Raw genomic sequence first — 16,917 nt, 5'->3', positions numbered from 1 at the left:
TCAAGATTTAGATCTCCAAGCTCCAGGTCACAGTGCAGATCTGGAACTCCACCTGAGGAGATGGCAGGTGAGGCATTCAGGAGGGAATGAGAGTGAGGCAGAGGACTGAGGGAGTAAACTTCAAGTGAATGGAAGGATGTTTGCAGACGTGTGAGGTTAAGAGAGTGATTGGCAGTGTGATAACTGTGGTATAACTTGATCTTAAGAAAAAACAGGGCCTTATGTTGAGTTCCGCACCAGAAACAAGCACGAATTAAGCATTATTAATACTTAGTAATCAATGCATCCGACCACAACTGCTTCAACTCAATAGGGAAAACCCTCCTACCAGTCCAAAAGGGACAATTTCAAGCTCTCATGACAACTGCAGGAAAGACAATGGGAATCAGCTGCCTTGTATTGCAGGCTTTCCAGCTTGCTGGGTCATCTCAAAATTGAGAATGTTGTATTGGCAAAGTTTCTTCTGTTGTATAGCCAAAACTGTAAAATCGTTGTATAGTTTCGCATTCTGCTCGGAAGCACAATTTATTTTCTGATGCATTCTTTCTTCTCCCTGGGTAGTTATTTTAGATGGTAGCACTCTACAAATAAACAAGCACAAATGTGCCTGAACAGAGACAATTATGTCATGGATACCCATGTAAAGGAAAGAAAGAAAGTTGAACTTCAAAACAAGGTTTATAGGGCATTGATCTCCATGCTGGTTTTGGGGGAAAAAAGGCCACCACAATTTTGTGTACGCTATTAAGTTGGCCAGTATCGTCCTGTTGAAAGTTATTTTTTTGCATCTGCTTTTGTACTATCACACAATGGCACAACTTTAATTTATTAAGAATATAGATATTTATTTTTCACCCGGTCCCACGTGTAATAAAATATTGGTCTCAAAACTCTGTTTTGCCCCTGGCCCCTGCTGTTTCTTTAGCACCCTTCACCCCCAATATGTAAATTCGCAGCTGTCTGCTAGGTCTTGAATCTGTCTACAGGCGGTCCCGCTTTCCACCCGCAAAGTAGCCTGTGCCTTCAGTAATCTGGTCCTTCCACATCTCAGCCCAGATGTCCGTCAGGTCCATTAGGTACTCCTTGATCTGGAAAGGGAGAACAAGTGCACTGAGGTCAGATGGCAGTATTCTCCCACCAACATTTATGCTTCCCTAAAAAGCCAGGGTTGCAGTTTGCATCACACAGCACCCAATTTTTTTTTTTTCTCAGTCAGCATCTGTTCTTCAGTTTGTCCATCCCGTACAATCTTGCACACGTACAGGAGAGCGTTGAACAACTTGGTTCTGATAAAATGTATGAAAGCCATGCTATTTTATAACCTCCCATGTACACTTGTGTGCTATGATCCAAGCGACCATGAAGCTGTATTTGTGTTCTTGCTTCTTTACTAGAAAAATGCCAACACACTGTCAGTAATAGTCAAGATCATCCAGAACATGCTTCAGAGGGTTAATATTTTTGTGGGTAAAAGACAAGTAGAAGTAAGGAAGCAATGGGAAACCAAGCGAGTAGAGAAAGCAGGAAGGAGGGTGAGGTAGAAAAAAAAAGACCGGAAGTGACAGGGATGGATGGGAAAAGTTACCGACGTGCTGATATAAGAATTAGAAAGGGGATGTATTCTGAGTAAGGAACCATTAGAAAATCTCAAGAAGGTCTGGATGGTTTAGCAGCAGGAGGTCTCTAGAAGAGAAAAGACAGTCAGAGTAATGGGAAATTGGTGCATAAGTTGGTTTATGCTAATTTTTCTCAAAGTAAAAAAAAGTGTTTTTTCACTTTTTCTGGAAATAAATGAGATGTTCTGAGTGTCTCAGGTCAACTGGCAGAACATTTTGTGGGGAAGTGACCGCTCAGTAAATCAATGAGTAAAGGCATTGTAAATAATTTAGTTTGCTTTTGAAGCCCTACAAAGGCTAGGCAGCTTCAGTTTTTCCACCAGAGACTTTGAAAGTTATCAAAGGTACTCAAGTGGATGGTGGTGCAAAAGGTTAAAAGGGATACTTGCAAGCTTTCATTTTATTTGAGCTTGTGCTGGGAGCCCATGCTTGTCTTCTAAAACTGGAGGCTGAATTTGCTAGTTCCAGAAATCAGCCTGTCAGCTGAGTATAAGACTGTTAATTGAGGTTAAGTAGGTTAATGGCGTTCTTCATAGTGTGGCCCACGAGCTCTAGCTATATTTAATAAAGAGTCCTAGTTGTTTTTTCTCAACTGCTGTGTTTAACTTGCCAGACATCGATTTGAATCAAGGCATAGGTAAGAATACTTTTATCATTCGGAATCTGAAAACAAAATTGAAATGGGCAGTAATTATATAAAATATTTAAGACCAAGGTATTCTCAAATTTGCAGTACGCACTATGGCCATGGATTCATTTTTATTATTATCCTCAGTTGTTGTTTTCAGCTTTTCTTGTAGGTAGATGTGACCGCTGCAGCCTATAAGCAATAAGTGCTTCTGTTTCAATGTCCCGCAGTGCTTTCTGTTTGCTGATGAGATTTCAGGAGATCTGCTGTGGAATGATTCAGCAGTTGGCACAAAAGAAAGCCGCACATACGCAAGTCAAATACAGATCTGGGCTACCTCTGTTCAAAACTCTAAATACACTTTGCCTGCTGTGTTTCCTACAATGCAGGTCTAAATCAGCTTCTCTAATGCTGCCCATTTGAAGACAAATATAAATAAACTAACATTTCTGAATGCCCCTTATCACAACAACTGAAGGAAAATCAAAATCTTTACATTAAAATCAACTGAGAAAAACAAATGTACCTACATTTCTATGGGTTATGGTGTAGCATCTGACACACCATGTCCCAGACATCAGAGCATAGCCTCACTTACACCAATCTCATAACTTGGAGCACAGTTTAACTCCTTGGGTGCCTGCCTTTGTAACCTTGAAGTACAGTTTCAATCTCTGTGTGGGAATCTTGCACATTGGATGTGATGCTCACTCTCTTAAGGTTTTTTAAAGCTTTGAAAGAGAGCTACCGTGGTTCTACTCGTCCCCATCTCACCTCCCTTTTCACTGAAAAGCAGGACTAACTCTCCAACCTCAATTATGAGCAGCATGTGTATATTTTCCTTTACTAAGAGTCCTTTTGTGTCTCCACCTCTCAGGATTCTGATTCAGAAATACGTTTATTTAGGTTTTAGTCTCCTAAACATCGCATAACTATATCATGATATAGAATACATCATGAAAGCGTGCAAACAATATATATAAATATACTAATAATAGTTTCACTTTTCTGTACCCCTTAAAAATTCCCTTATACCACAAACTACACCTACAACTCATTATCTATTAAAAGGGTTTTGGCACACACATGATCTAATATCATAGTTGATTACATTGGTTTTGAAAAAAAGTCTCACGTTCCACAAATGCAATCTCTCAAACACAAAATGTGCATGTGAACATTTTCCACCAATTGCATAACAAATACCATTTGTTTTGTTGTAACATCTTTGCTGCTCGAGAATTGCTAAAAAATGACTTTACCCTGTTCAAAAGTTTAAGACTTCTTTTCTCTTTCCAGCATTTGGGAGTCAAGAGGTGTAGGGATAAAATCACTTAAGATCTCTGCTCAAAACTTCATTAATGCACTAATCATCTGTTTTAGAGGGGAACAAAGAAAAGGTTCTTCCAATACCTCAAGATTTTTAACATGGCCATCAGATTCCACAGTGTTAGTTGAAATGTAATTTGTATTGATTGCACCATTGAAGGACTGGGAAAATTTAATAGGTTTGAAATACAATCCCTCTAGTTGATCCCACGGATATTTCCCCACACAAAAAGGATTTCAGCACCATATATTCTATGGGCTTGGATCATGGCTTTGTAGTCCTGGATAAGTGGCACTTATGAAAAGCTACCAAATTCTTTGTTAAGCTTCCTTAGGTGTGCAATGGAAGACAGAGCACATTTTACAAACAGTTCTACACGCAAAATCCATTTAATTTTTATTTAAAGTTCAACCTCCGTTATTTATATGAATCCACTTCAGCAACTTTTGATTCACCCATGTACCACAAAAATATCTTTGACTTAAATGCAAATACTAAACTGTCGTTTTCTCCATGCTTATTATTAATATATTTGCTAAGCACTACTTGTAAAACACTACTATTTACTCCTACTAGTAATTCCTGCTAAATTTCTCTGGTGACCAAACTGGGTGGAGTCCTCAGTTAATGGATCATCTTAATCCAACAGATGTGGAACATGGACACGACCCATCTTCGGGAAAATCGAGGTGGCCTCTAATAAAGACAAAGGTAGAACAGCAAAAATCAGGCGTACTCTCAAACTTGCCCAAGATTGTGACTTATAGGGAGTTTTCCCAGCAGGGTGCACTTAGGCCCTCATTTTGAACATGGTGGTTCGGCCCGCCATGCCGGCAATGGCGGCTGAAGCTGCTAGCCGGCATGGCGGGCCGAACCGCCACATAATAAACATGGTGACGGCCGCCAGCGGCAACCGTCACCCACCGCCAGGCTCCCGCCATCAGGTAGCCTGGTGGCGGGATGAAACATCATCCGCCAGCGTAGCTGTGCTACCCTGCGGATTATGTTTCATTTCCCGCCAGGCTTTTCCTGGCGGGATATCCCACCAAGAAAAGGCAGGCGGAGGGGGTGCCCCGGGACACCCCTGGGGGCCCCTGCACTGCCCATGCATTTTGCATGGGCAGTGCAGGGCCCCGTCGCGCAGGTCACTGCCTGATTTTCGGGCAGTGGTCTGCGCGACAGGTGCAACTGCACCTGCCGCACAGAGGCATTGACGGGTCAATGTCCCGGACGGGCCTTTCTGTGGGCGGCGGGTGGAAACAATGTTTCCACCCACCGGCTCTCAGAAAAGTTCAAAATATGGCCGGCGGTGTTCCGGGGTCGCTGGCGGTCAGCGTTTTGACCGCCTGCATGAACACGGCGGTTGTTTCCGCCATGTTCATAATGACGCCCTTAGTCTATTTCCCCCCTGGTAAATTGGAATGGTCCACTCAATACCAACAGAAGACCTCTAGAAACCCACATTTCACTCAACTTCTTCCACAATACCTCTCTATTCACTAAATCGAATGCTGCTAGAAAATCGACAAACAAACTAAACAAATAATCTCATCTTTCTATCGGGGTCCACACATTGAAACAATGATCTAAAGTACAATGGCCTTTCCTCTCTGTTCCACAGACTTTAACAACACTCTTTTAATGTCAGAAGTAAGATTTTAGCATAAACCCTTGAACCCACATCTTTTAAGCTAGTATTTCAGAAGCAAATTTATCTTTTTTTTTTAATGCGCTTAATCACTGTGCCTTTCCGACCTTCAGGAAAGCAACCAATGAAAGTAGATAACTGAAAAAATGAATGTAGAAACATTAGCCCACCAATCAGTATTTGTTTTTACGATTACCACTGGCAGGTTATCAGGGCCTCCTTCTCTAGATAAATTTGAAGATGTAATTACTCTTTTTATTGTGTTCAGAGAAAAAGCTTATCCGTGCCTACTCAGATATTACACCTGCAATATCTAGAAGTCTCCTACAAGTACCATAATGTACATTTATTTTGCTACTCAACTTTCTTCTTCTTCAACAACCCCTGTATGGCAGCATAATGATTTAAAGCAGTCATCCTTAACCTTTGGTCCAGGTCCGCAAAGCGTACTCAGGCGGTCCACTACTTCTTAGAAATGTAAGTTGTTTTAACAGAGTAATAAAGAGTTTATAAATAAAGATTCAAAATGTAAACTTGGAAATTTCAAATGTTTCTGTAAATGTGAAGGAATTTAAAATTGGAGGCTAAAAATTGATTTTGTATCCTCCGATTGATGCATGGGAGCAGTGTAAGTTCATCAAACAGAATATAGATTAGACAATGAATGGCCTCAGTTCAATTTAGAAAAGCTCCAATCTTCCCATTAACATTTTTTATATTTCTTTATGAATTAAATAAAATGTTATAATTTGTGTTTTTGTTTGATGAATGCTTAATTCTATAAATATTGTGTATTGCTTTGCCGTTCAAATAATCGAAAATGCTTAGGAAGGGGCCCCTGGCTTCCAGTTATGACTCCGTGGGGGTCCCTGGATTCCCATAACAATTCAGTGGGGGTCCCCGGGTTCCAGTAATTATTAAGTGGGGGTCCACAGTAGTCAAAAGGTTAAGAACCACTGATCTATGGTATTCACATAACTGAGGGTCATTCAGTCCCACCACCCTCAGCTTTATCTTTCTAAAAATACGTTTCACTGCCTGACAATGCTTATCAAACAGCCAGCGTTGTTAATATCAGTCCTTTTAGTAGAACCATCATTTTTGTGCATACTCCTAAATCCACTTTCAATCAATCAACCACCTTGATAATTACAGTGTCATAACAGATATTTGAAACACTATCTATTACACACACACTATTTTTTGAGCTCTATGTAACTGTGGTAGTACGCTAGTTGATCCAATTGTTTCTCATCCAAACAGGTGGTAAGATGCTGCCGAAACTCCATTTTACATATGAAGACTTTTTCTGGTGAGGTAACTACCTTCAATTGCAGTGAGGCATGTAAAGGCCAATCGTTACTTCCTTCTAAACAAGGAATGCTGATATTTGTAATCAATCCAAAAAACAAGCTTATACAAATGTAACTGATTGGGCACATCTGACTGCCAGGGCAATAGGTTTTGTTTGCTGGCGTGTCCAGAGCAAAACACACCTATCTAAGCACACTGTCCTGAAAGAGGAAAAAATATTCAATAATTCTTGTGAGAACGTAGTAGTCACATTAAAAAAAAAAAAAAAAATCTGCTCTCCGTATATAGCAGATAATATTTCTTCTTGAATTATATCCCAAATTATATGAATAAATCAGCAATTACAGTCTCCAGGAAGTCTCCTTAATACTTGTGAATGTAGTATAAATGTGACTTAAATCATCATCTGATTTTCTCCATTGACAATACTGTACGAATTTTCGGGTTGCAAAATATACACCTTTATAGATAGGGGAGGATAGTTGTATTTTACAGGCCAATGCCTAAAAAAATTGAAGGGATTTGTATCACATTATTTGCAACCCTTGTCAAAGTTCAATTCAACAGACTGCCAGAGGCATGACCCATTGTACTTTCACTTGCCTATGATGAATATGCATGTAGCCTTTTAACGTTGGTTGTTTGTGCATCCACATTTCCCCTGAAAACAAGTTATCTCATTCCGGAGCAATACTTTATCAGTAAACCCTGTTTCTGAAGCTCTGTTAAAACAATGCATTTTTCAGGATAGTAGGGCAGGCCTGTGTGGAGATCTTTGTATTGAATGACATTTGTCAATCTTGAAGCATTTCAACCAGTTTCACCTTCCTCATCCAAACATGCGAAATGATTAAGCAGGGTAGGATAGCCATCTTGATCTACAGTTATGTTACTTAGTAGCTCTAGTCTTAGCCTACTTTTCTCTGCATCAACAACTGACCTACTCTGAGGCTGCAGCTGCCACTGCTTCAATGAGAAACAAACGTGGTCTAAGCACAGCCCTGCACGATTATTTAAAAAAGATTTCCTTCAAGGTTTGGTAGGGTTTTCAATGCATAATTATTTAAAACTAACAATATGTCTAATACATATGATGAAAGAGTAACAAAAATGTTTAAATGAGATATTGAGGCATTTACAATGTCTATTTTTTCCTGAGGGAACCAATTTTGGCTTTGAACTTTGATTTGTGAGTAATGGGTCTTGTGGCTGGTTCACATCTTCTAAGATAACTAGGCTGCATTGCGATGGGGCTTTGCAAATAAAGGAGCTCATAATCTGCAGTGAAGAAGACAGGTGTGGTTCCAGGTTCTCTTGACCTGAATCAACTGAAATCTAAGTAAAAGAAACCCCCGGAGTAGTTGGAGTGCCTTCTAATTGTTCTCTCATATCCTTATCTACAAACTGGTTGTTACCCATAGATCTGTTGCCTTTAAAGTACTTTGCCTTGTAGTTCCTATTGAAGTTACCAACCGTGAACTTGTGGTCAGTTACTGAGAGCTTTAAGTGATCCACTGGAGTTGTTGACAGTGCTTCTGGAATGTTTGGGTCTTTTCCTACATCTTACAGATTGCCATTGTGGTGTCTCTTCTTCCTGTCTAAATAATAAACCATTTTTGAATTTGAACATAAGAGCATTGCCTTGTTGATCATTTTTATTAAATAAAAGGAATGCATCCAGGATATAACTGTTCTTGGGGCCTCTAAGAGTTCTCTACACTTTCTTGACAAATAGACCAAAGCAGTTAACACACTATCAACTTGCCTCGCTTCCTTCTGAAATCTTTGGTTGATCACTGCAAGATTACGCCTCAATTAAAGGATCAGTCGAGTCACTCTCGACTCAACCTTTAATTGAAGGGTAAGGTGGCTTTGGTTCCCCCCTATGGGGAGGTCCAGGAAGGGGGCATTATCCAGATCGAGCCAGTACATAGGTCACTGAGGGAGATGAACCCCACGTGAGGAACACTGGTGTGAACTTTGCCAAAACTAACCCGTATTCTGGCACCCATCTTTCCACTTGGTTCTCTGAGGTTTGAATGTGCAGGGGTATACCGTGGCACCCGCACACAGACACTCCATGGGGTCTGTGGCACATAAACATCGCATCCCCCTCTGGAGAGGATGTTGGCAAAATAATGGGTCAGTTACCTACCCTGGTAAATATTCCACATCAGTTGCAGGAGATAGTAGGGAGGAGATGCCAATTAAATACCTGTTTGCACTGCAATAGACCATAAGCTATGAGCAGTACGTTCTGAGAGTGACACAAACACAGTTGATCATGCGAGAACACTGCCAAACAAGCTGCAGTGAAACATGATGTGGCAATCTATACTGGCCACGGCACTGTTAAAATTACACCCCAAATGTTTGAATTTTGACAACAAGAATAAAAAGATGATATTATATTAACTGTATGAAAACGTCAATGCTTAACGCAGACCTGAATGGCAAGAAAATAGGACAGGCAGCCCTTTGATAACATAGGGGGTCATTCTGACCCCGGCGGTCTCTGACCGTCGGGGCCAGGGTCGGCGGGAGCACCGCCGACAGACCGGCGGTGCCCCGCAGGGCATTCTGACTGCGGCGGTTCGGCCGCGGTCAGATGCGGGAAACCGGCGGTCTCCCGCCGGTTTCCCGCTGCCCTGCAGAATCCTCCATGGCGGCGGAGCACGCTCCGCCGCCATGGGGATTCTGACACCCCCTACCACCATCCTGTTCCTGGCGGGTCTCCCGCCAGGAACAGGATGGCGGTAGGGGGTGCCGCTGGGCCCCTGGGGGCCCCTGCAGTGCCCATGCCAATGGCATGGGCACTGCAGGGGCCCCCGTAAGAGGGCCCCACAAAGTATTTCAGTGTCTGCTATGCAGACACTGAAATACGCGACGGGTGCCACTGCACCCGTCGCACCTTCCCACTACGCCGGCTCAATTCTGAGCCGGCGTCCTCGTGGGAAGGTTGATTTGCCCTGGGCTGGAGGGCGGCCTTTTGGCGGCCGCCCGCCAGCCCAGGGCAAATCCCAAAATACCCTCAGCGGTCTTTCGACCGCGGAGCGGTATTTTGGTGGGGGAACTTCGCGGGCGGCCTCCGCCGCCCGCCGAAGTTAGAATCACCCCCATAATCTCTCCACTGCCTTACATATTTGAGGCACTTTAATGCTACTGTAAGTCGATTGCACTAAAATTGATTGTCCTGATGGCGATGACACATAATCAAGTGAATCCCTATACCTTTAGGATTGATATTCTAGTAAGGCCTTGTTTTATTGATAAAGGCAGGAGTGGATACGTTAAATATTCAATATGGTTTGATAAGAGTGTGAGGATACTCACTCTAGCCACATCAATTTGGCCCTTGACTTTCTATGTTATGTTATTACTGTTTATAGAGTGCAATTTCACCATTGGTTTCATGGTGATTTTACAGGTACATTGACGGAGCACAATCCAATATTACTTGTAGTATACTTTTTACATATCCAGATTTCCAGTTGTTTGTGGAAAGATCCAAAAGTTATCTCCCAACGAATTTTATCTAGAAGGGCATTCCAGGTGGAGGGAACCACCACAGAGAAACTCTGCATACCCGGCTCTCTGTTTATGAAATTTTAGGACAACAAGGCGGCTCTCTAGATCATAGGTTGTGAGGAGATATATATTTCTTAATTCTCTGTGCCAAAAAACTGAGGATTAGTCTTAATAAAGCTATTAACCACCATGCAACAAACCTTCAAATTAATATGTCCTTTTAGCAGAACCCAATGTAGTTCCCTGAGTATGGGTACGACCTGGGTGTGCCAAGGAAGGAAGAAAAAGCAACCTTTGCTGCCTCATATTGGATGACCGGATGCTTGTGCAGGACAGTCTTAGGGCGCTCTGCTTAGAGAGACTATGAGTAATCAAGTCTTGGAATAATGACTGAGGTCTCAATTTATTGCCTTGCTTTGACAGGTAACATAGGCACAATTTTTCTACAGGATTTTAGAAGAAAGGAGCATTTAGATACTGTGGACCCTACTTGATGATTAAATGTGAGGTTTCCATCTGTCACAACTCTAAGGCTCTTTACAGAAGATAAAGGAACTGTTGCTTGGCCAAGATCACGTGGCCAATAACTTTTACTACAAATGTTTGGTCTGTTATTCAACAAGACTATTTCAATCTTGCCAGCATTCAGATTCAACTGGTTCATTGCCATCCAACTGGCAATAAATCTCATGGTGTTCTGAAACATTTCATAAGATGAGGGAGTGTTATCCTTGTGGAATAGCAATTGGGATTAGCAATTGAGAACCATTTGCACAGATGCTGTCAGGGCCCCTATCAGAGGCTTTATATACAGATTGAATAAATGAGGTGACAGTGACGAGCCTTGGTGAACCCCACCCTCTAAGTCAATCAATTTAGCAGAGAATTGTCCTAAACAGACTGTGTGCGATTCTTTAGGAAGGACGTAATCCACTCTAGAGGTTTGCCCTGCACCCCTGCCTCAACTAACCGGTTGATCTAAATTCTGTGATCATCCGTGTCAAAAGTGTCAGACAGGTCTAATATAACCAATGCCACGTTTTTCCATGATTCTCTTCCCATCTTGGTTTATCCACCACCATTGTAGTCACAGACTGTGCTGTGGCAAGACCTAAAATCAGCTTTAAGTGGATGAAGGAAAGCAGAGTTCTGCAAGTATCTGTGCAGCTCTCAAGCAACATGCTCTTCTAGTAGCTTAGCTGGAAATGGAAGCAATGAAATTGGGCGGTAATTTTTGGGAGAATCACTTCAGCACCTTTAAAGCCTTTAGGCAAGATTGCCGGTTGAAGTTATTTGTCAAGTTACATTAGTAGAGAACTATTTATTGCTGTTGCCATTTGTTTTAGAATAACTGGTGGGCAAGGGTCCTTTTGAAGATCTCGATTTAATCCTAATATTTAATTAATTCAGTCTGTTTTCCTCGATCTCTGTAAAACTAGCAAGTATAATATCATTAGACTCCTTCATAAACCCTGGGAAGTCAGAAAGACTAGATATTGTGATACTGTCATTAATAGCCTTTATTTTGTCTATGAACAAACTGTTAAGTTTATCACATTGATTCTGGTGAGCGTGCACCTTCGGAGTTACCTTTTTTGGGGAGGTGAGACCTTCTAAATATTTTAAAGGTTTCGTTCTGCTTATTTGTGGCCTCCTGGATCCTGTTAGTATAACAGTTAGTCTTCATCTGTTTCAGTTTGTCTTATATTCTACTAGTCCCTGTTTGTATTCAATTTTACAGTCTTCCTAGTACTTGTTACACCACGGCTTTCAGTCTGGCGCACACTAAATGTAACTTTTTGCAGTTCTTTCGTAAACCAAGGAGTGAGTTTACCCAGGTTAATTACTCGCTGCTTTTGTAGTGGCGAGGCTGTTGTTAACCAGTTTGCATATTCTCTTTCTGCCTCAGTCACCGATTTGCTTCATATAGGTGTTATCTGTATGAGCATAGTTTCCATCTCTTTAGTTTTCACTTGTTTCAACTTTTTTCTATTTATAATTTCAGTGCATTGCTTACTAGAGGTCTTCTAGATATGAATAGATAATTCTTTCAGGTAATGGTCTGACCAAATGCAAGGTTGTATAGTTCTGTCAGAAGTCGCCAGGTTAAGCATCCAGATTAAGTCCAGTGAATGGCCTCTAATGTGGGTTGATTCAGATATGTATTGTTGAAAACGTAATGATGTAACTGAGGCAAAACGTCCTTACATTTAGAATCTATAGCCTGAGCATTTATCCAGAAATTAAAATCTCCAATGACCATTATTTGAGAGAGCTTGGTTGTTCAAGGACAAATTATTTCAAACATCTGTTGGCCAAAGTTTGCCATGTATTGAGGTGGGAGGTGGACAAGTAAGCAAGCCACCATGCTATTTCGTAATTCGATCTTAAACAGTAGGAGATCTATATTGTCAATTGGTTTGCAGTGAAGCAGAAGGATTTGTTAATGCTTATGCACAATGCCATCCACGCCTCATACCTTCTTAGCACCTGCTCTGTTCTTATAAAGCAATATATAATCACTGGACATTGCTTCCAGTATTTCAGGAGTAAATTCCCCTATTATCTATGATTCACTAATTAACATTAAACCTGGTTTGGTTCGTGGAATATGTTCATTAACTTTTAATCAGTGTTTGACTAGAGAGCGTGTATTAAAGTACACCATATGTACCTACACCATAGATCCTCTGGTTGGATTATTACTAGCTAGGGTTTGTGCACTGCTAATGACCATTCCCAGTTCAGTTTAAGGTGCTAATGCTAATACCCTATGTGTGTTGACATTAGTGTCAAGTTCCCAAGGGATATATAGTTCTATTTTATTCAGCTGAAGCACTTCATGCCTCATGCAGATGGTGTTTTGGCATTATTACTGTCCCCTGGTCCTGGCTGGGCAAAGAAGGTCTTGCCTTTGGCGGTTCAGCTGACGTGCTGCCCTTCCTTTAAATAGCCCTCCTGTGTCTCTGTCAGAGGTCCAGAGAAGCTGAAACGTTAACTGTGCTAACAGCCATGTCAGAAATGGCAGCACCATGAGTGTGTGTAAGCTCGGTTTGTCCATTATGTATAATATAGTCATCATGCTCGAGGGGGCCCTCGATCATGCGACCTGGCTGTCTCAAAGGCATCTGTAAAGGTCACTATTGCTCCACAGATTATACCCCCCTCTTCTGAGTGCCTGGATGCTGATGGGGAGTGGCTGGCTGCCATGGTCATAAATATATCCCCATAGAAAAAAACTCATTGTCAGTGAGGAAAAAAATAATACTATCAGTAATAAGGGTGTAAAATGCAAATACATTAGCATTTCATTGTTGAATAAATTAAGACATAGGCAAATATGTGGTAGAGGTTGTATTGTGCTTCATAGGCTTTAGAAAGGATGATATACATAGGATGTACATGCCATGTGCTATTGTGTGTTTTAATAAGGCTGGCGTGGATGGGAGGGGCTATGGCTTCTGCTCTCCTACTGTGCTGAGCCTGTTAAAAAGCCCAGGCGTACCCTGAAGCCCATCCTTCGCTCTGGCACAAATGACACCTGCACTCATTGAGGTTGGTACGGACACTACCGTGAGTGGCAGGACATCCCTTTATTTATACTGTGGCCACACCTGACCTTCAGGTACGTGCTGCACCATGATAACACTGTGGTGTGTGCCTATTGGCTCACACCACAGTGGTGTCCTTTTCAGCACGGTGAGGGTTCAGAATAGGTATTACTGAGCAACGCACCTTTTGACAAATGTGCGACTATAGCGGGCGCTGTCCTGCTCCCTGGAAATGAGAGGTCCCTCAATTGTGGGTGGCCCTTGAAATACTAATCTTACCTAAGGTAGGATCTTATGCATGAGGTTTCCTTGCCTATTAGATTGAAAAAGTATTACACTAGGTAACCAGATTATGTAGGGATCCTTGGCCCTGGTGAATGCCTGAGACCCATAGTGGCTTATAAAGAAAATTGGCAGACACATATTGGCTGTTTAACAGTTGATTCGAAACATAATTGTCGTGATATCACCTCCTTGTGTTTTTAACAATACCTGTGTTCCCCACTAATAAAGGCAAAATGGCTGGGGTAATACATAAGGTATTTTTATCATAGAATTCTGGATCCAGGTTTTTTATCCAGTAATTACTTATTAAGAACTCCCTCCTGCCCCGGGTTGACAGGTGGTTAAGTCCGCTCTGGTGGCCCTGTCTCTATCAGTTTGGGGAGAGGAAGCCCGGGATGAAGCATGACACTATTAGGTGTTTGAGACTTCCTCTTCAATAAAAGGAATGACCCCTCTACAGCCACAAAAGAGCACTAGCTAACCCCAGGATTGGCTGGGAGCGCCCAGGCAGACTGGGAGTCTGTGCAGGCTCTCTCCAGCCCGGCAACACAGTGGCTGCGCTGGAGACAGCCTACTGCGCATGTGTGTTTGACCGGCCCAAGATGGCCGGCCAAACATATGTGCGCAGTGAGGGGGAGTACTGAGCACTCCCCTCAGTGCATGTCACCCCCGTGGCCCGCCCCTTTCAGAACGAAAGGATAATAACATAGTTTATTATCCTTTCGTTCTGAAAGGTTTGCAGCTTCTGCTGCTGGCGGGGTGGGGAGGGTGGGTGACGCTCCTCCGCCCAGATGGAGTAGCTGCCCCTGCCCAGGACTAAAGGCAGGTATGCCTCTTGGTGGTGAACGTCCACCCCACTGGAGAGCACCCCACTGATGGATGTGTTTGACAATGATGCCATGAGAGATGAGAGAGAGGTTGGGAACTCTTCGAGCTCAACATCGTAGTCGTATTCTCCGTCACCTCCTGGATACCTCCTCTGGGCTTCCTTGTGGAAGGTTTTTCTAGGAGCTACCTATTTGAACTATGGGATGTTTCTAGTTACAACCTCTGTTCCCTTCTGTGCAGTCACCATGGGTCCTTTGATTAGAGTCATTGCCCAATTTCTTTTTTATAGGGGTGCAGAGCTTCTACCCCGGATAGTTGTCTCAAATTAGCCCTGGCCTTGTTTTGCTCCCTATGATTTTGGCTGCCTTGTACATCAAGTTTTCTCTGGCGCTACTGGGGTGCAGTTGGGAAAATACCTTTCACTTCCCTCCAAAAGAGCAGAGAAGCTGGCATGCATTGGTTGACACAATGTAGGGTATTGCAGTAAATTCTCAGGAAATGTTGGATGCTCCAGTGGAGGGCGTACGCAGGTTCTTGGGGTTCACCCCTCTCCTTTGGTTCTCTGCAGCTGAACATGGGGATCTCAATGTTCCCATCATGGGGCCAAGACGTGAGGGCACTTATTACTGGTCTGCCAACCCTGAAATCTCCTGGTACAGATTGTTAAGCCAAATTCTATGAGACATAGGCACACCTCCTAGGCCCCAGCCTGTCTAGGCTGCACGAGATGGCCTTGGGCACGGGGACTCACCCAGCCACAATCCGAGAGGCTTTGCTGGTCTCCTTCTTGAAACCAGGGAAAGACCACCTAGACTTGGCCTCATAACGCTCTATAGCCATACTGATTATGGATTGCAAAATCATCAGTATAACTTTGGCCTATTGGATCCAGCAGGTACTCCCTTACCTGGTTCATACAGACCACAATTGTTTTGTCCCAGGTAGTAATGCTTCCCTAAACATCTGCAGTCTCTATAAAGTAATGGAATCCCACTGGCATCCCGGCCTCGAGCAGTGGCATTGGTGCTTGATCTGAATAAAGCCTTTGGCATCCTCCGATGGCACTGCTTATTCCAGGTACTGCTGAAATACTGTTTTGGACATTGCCATGTCACACTTATTTGCCTCCTCTACTCAAACCCCACAGTCTGTTTACGATTTGGAGGATTGCTCTCAGAGACCATCCTAGTTGATAGGTGCACAAGGTAAGGTGCCTCCTTTCCCCACTATTACTCGTGCTAGCGATGGCCTGGCACGCAGCCACAGTTGGGGCACTCCCCCAAATCCTGGCAATATCCATGCCATTTTGCATTATACTAATGACGTTCTTTTCTATTCAAGGGACTTAAGGTCTAACCACTCCCAGTTGCATTTCTCTTGGCAACCTTTGGCGCTCTTTTTGGACTTAAGGTGAACTGGGATTGATCCTGATTATTCCAGATGTCTCGAACTATGGATCCCGGACATCTGTGTAGGAGGCTGGCCTGGCTTGTAGTGGGTACCAGAGGTACTTACACCTTGTGCCAGGTCCAGTTATCCCTTATTAGTGTAGAAGAGGTGTTTCTAGCAGCTTAGGCTGATAGAAGGTAGCAATGGCAAAGCAGCTTAGGCTGAACTAGGAGGCATGTAAAGCTCCTACTATACCACTGGTGTCATATGCACAATATCATAAGAAAACACAATACATAGAATTACTAAAAATAAAGGTACTTTATTTTTATGACAATATGCCAAAAGTATATCAGTGAGTACCCTCAGTATGAGGATAGGATATATGCACAAGATATATGTACACAAACCAAAATTATGCAGGTAATAGCAAGAAAAGTAATGCAAGCAATGTAAAGTTACAGTAGATTGCAATAGGAGCACATAGGTATAGGGGCAACACAAACCATATACTCCAAAAGTGGAATGCGAACCACGAATGGACCCCAAACCTATGTGAGCTTGTAGAGGGTCGCTGGGACTGTAAGAAAACAGTGAGGGTTAGAAAAATAGCCCACCCCAAGACCCTGAAAGGTAGGTGTAAAGTGCACCTACTACCCCCAGAGAGCACAGAAGTCGTGATGCAGGAAGAACAAACACCAGCAATGCAACAACAGTGGATTTCCGGACCTGAGTACCTGTAAGACAAGGGGACCAAGTCCAATAGTCGCAACAGTGTCGAGAATGGGCAGGAGCCCAGG

At 42.8% G+C, this 16,917-nt stretch overlaps 1 protein-coding gene across 1 annotated transcript in view; it reads right to left on the bottom strand.

The window, feature by feature from the left end:
• Positions 1-980: 980 nt before the first annotated feature.
• CCDC42 (coiled-coil domain containing 42) overlaps positions 981-16,917 on the bottom strand; it is a 164,910-nt gene continuing 148,973 nt past the window's right edge. The window contains exon 8 of the mRNA XM_069201687.1: positions 981-1,088. Within this exon, the coding sequence (XP_069057788.1) occupies positions 981-1,088 (108 nt within the window). The remainder of the gene's footprint in view (positions 1,089-16,917) is intronic.

This window comes from Pleurodeles waltl, chromosome 7 (genome assembly GCF_031143425.1).
Source record: "Pleurodeles waltl isolate 20211129_DDA chromosome 7, aPleWal1.hap1.20221129, whole genome shotgun sequence".
Lineage (NCBI taxonomy): Eukaryota > Metazoa > Chordata > Amphibia > Caudata > Salamandridae > Pleurodeles > Pleurodeles waltl.
This window is presented reverse-complemented; position numbering and strand designations above follow the sequence as displayed.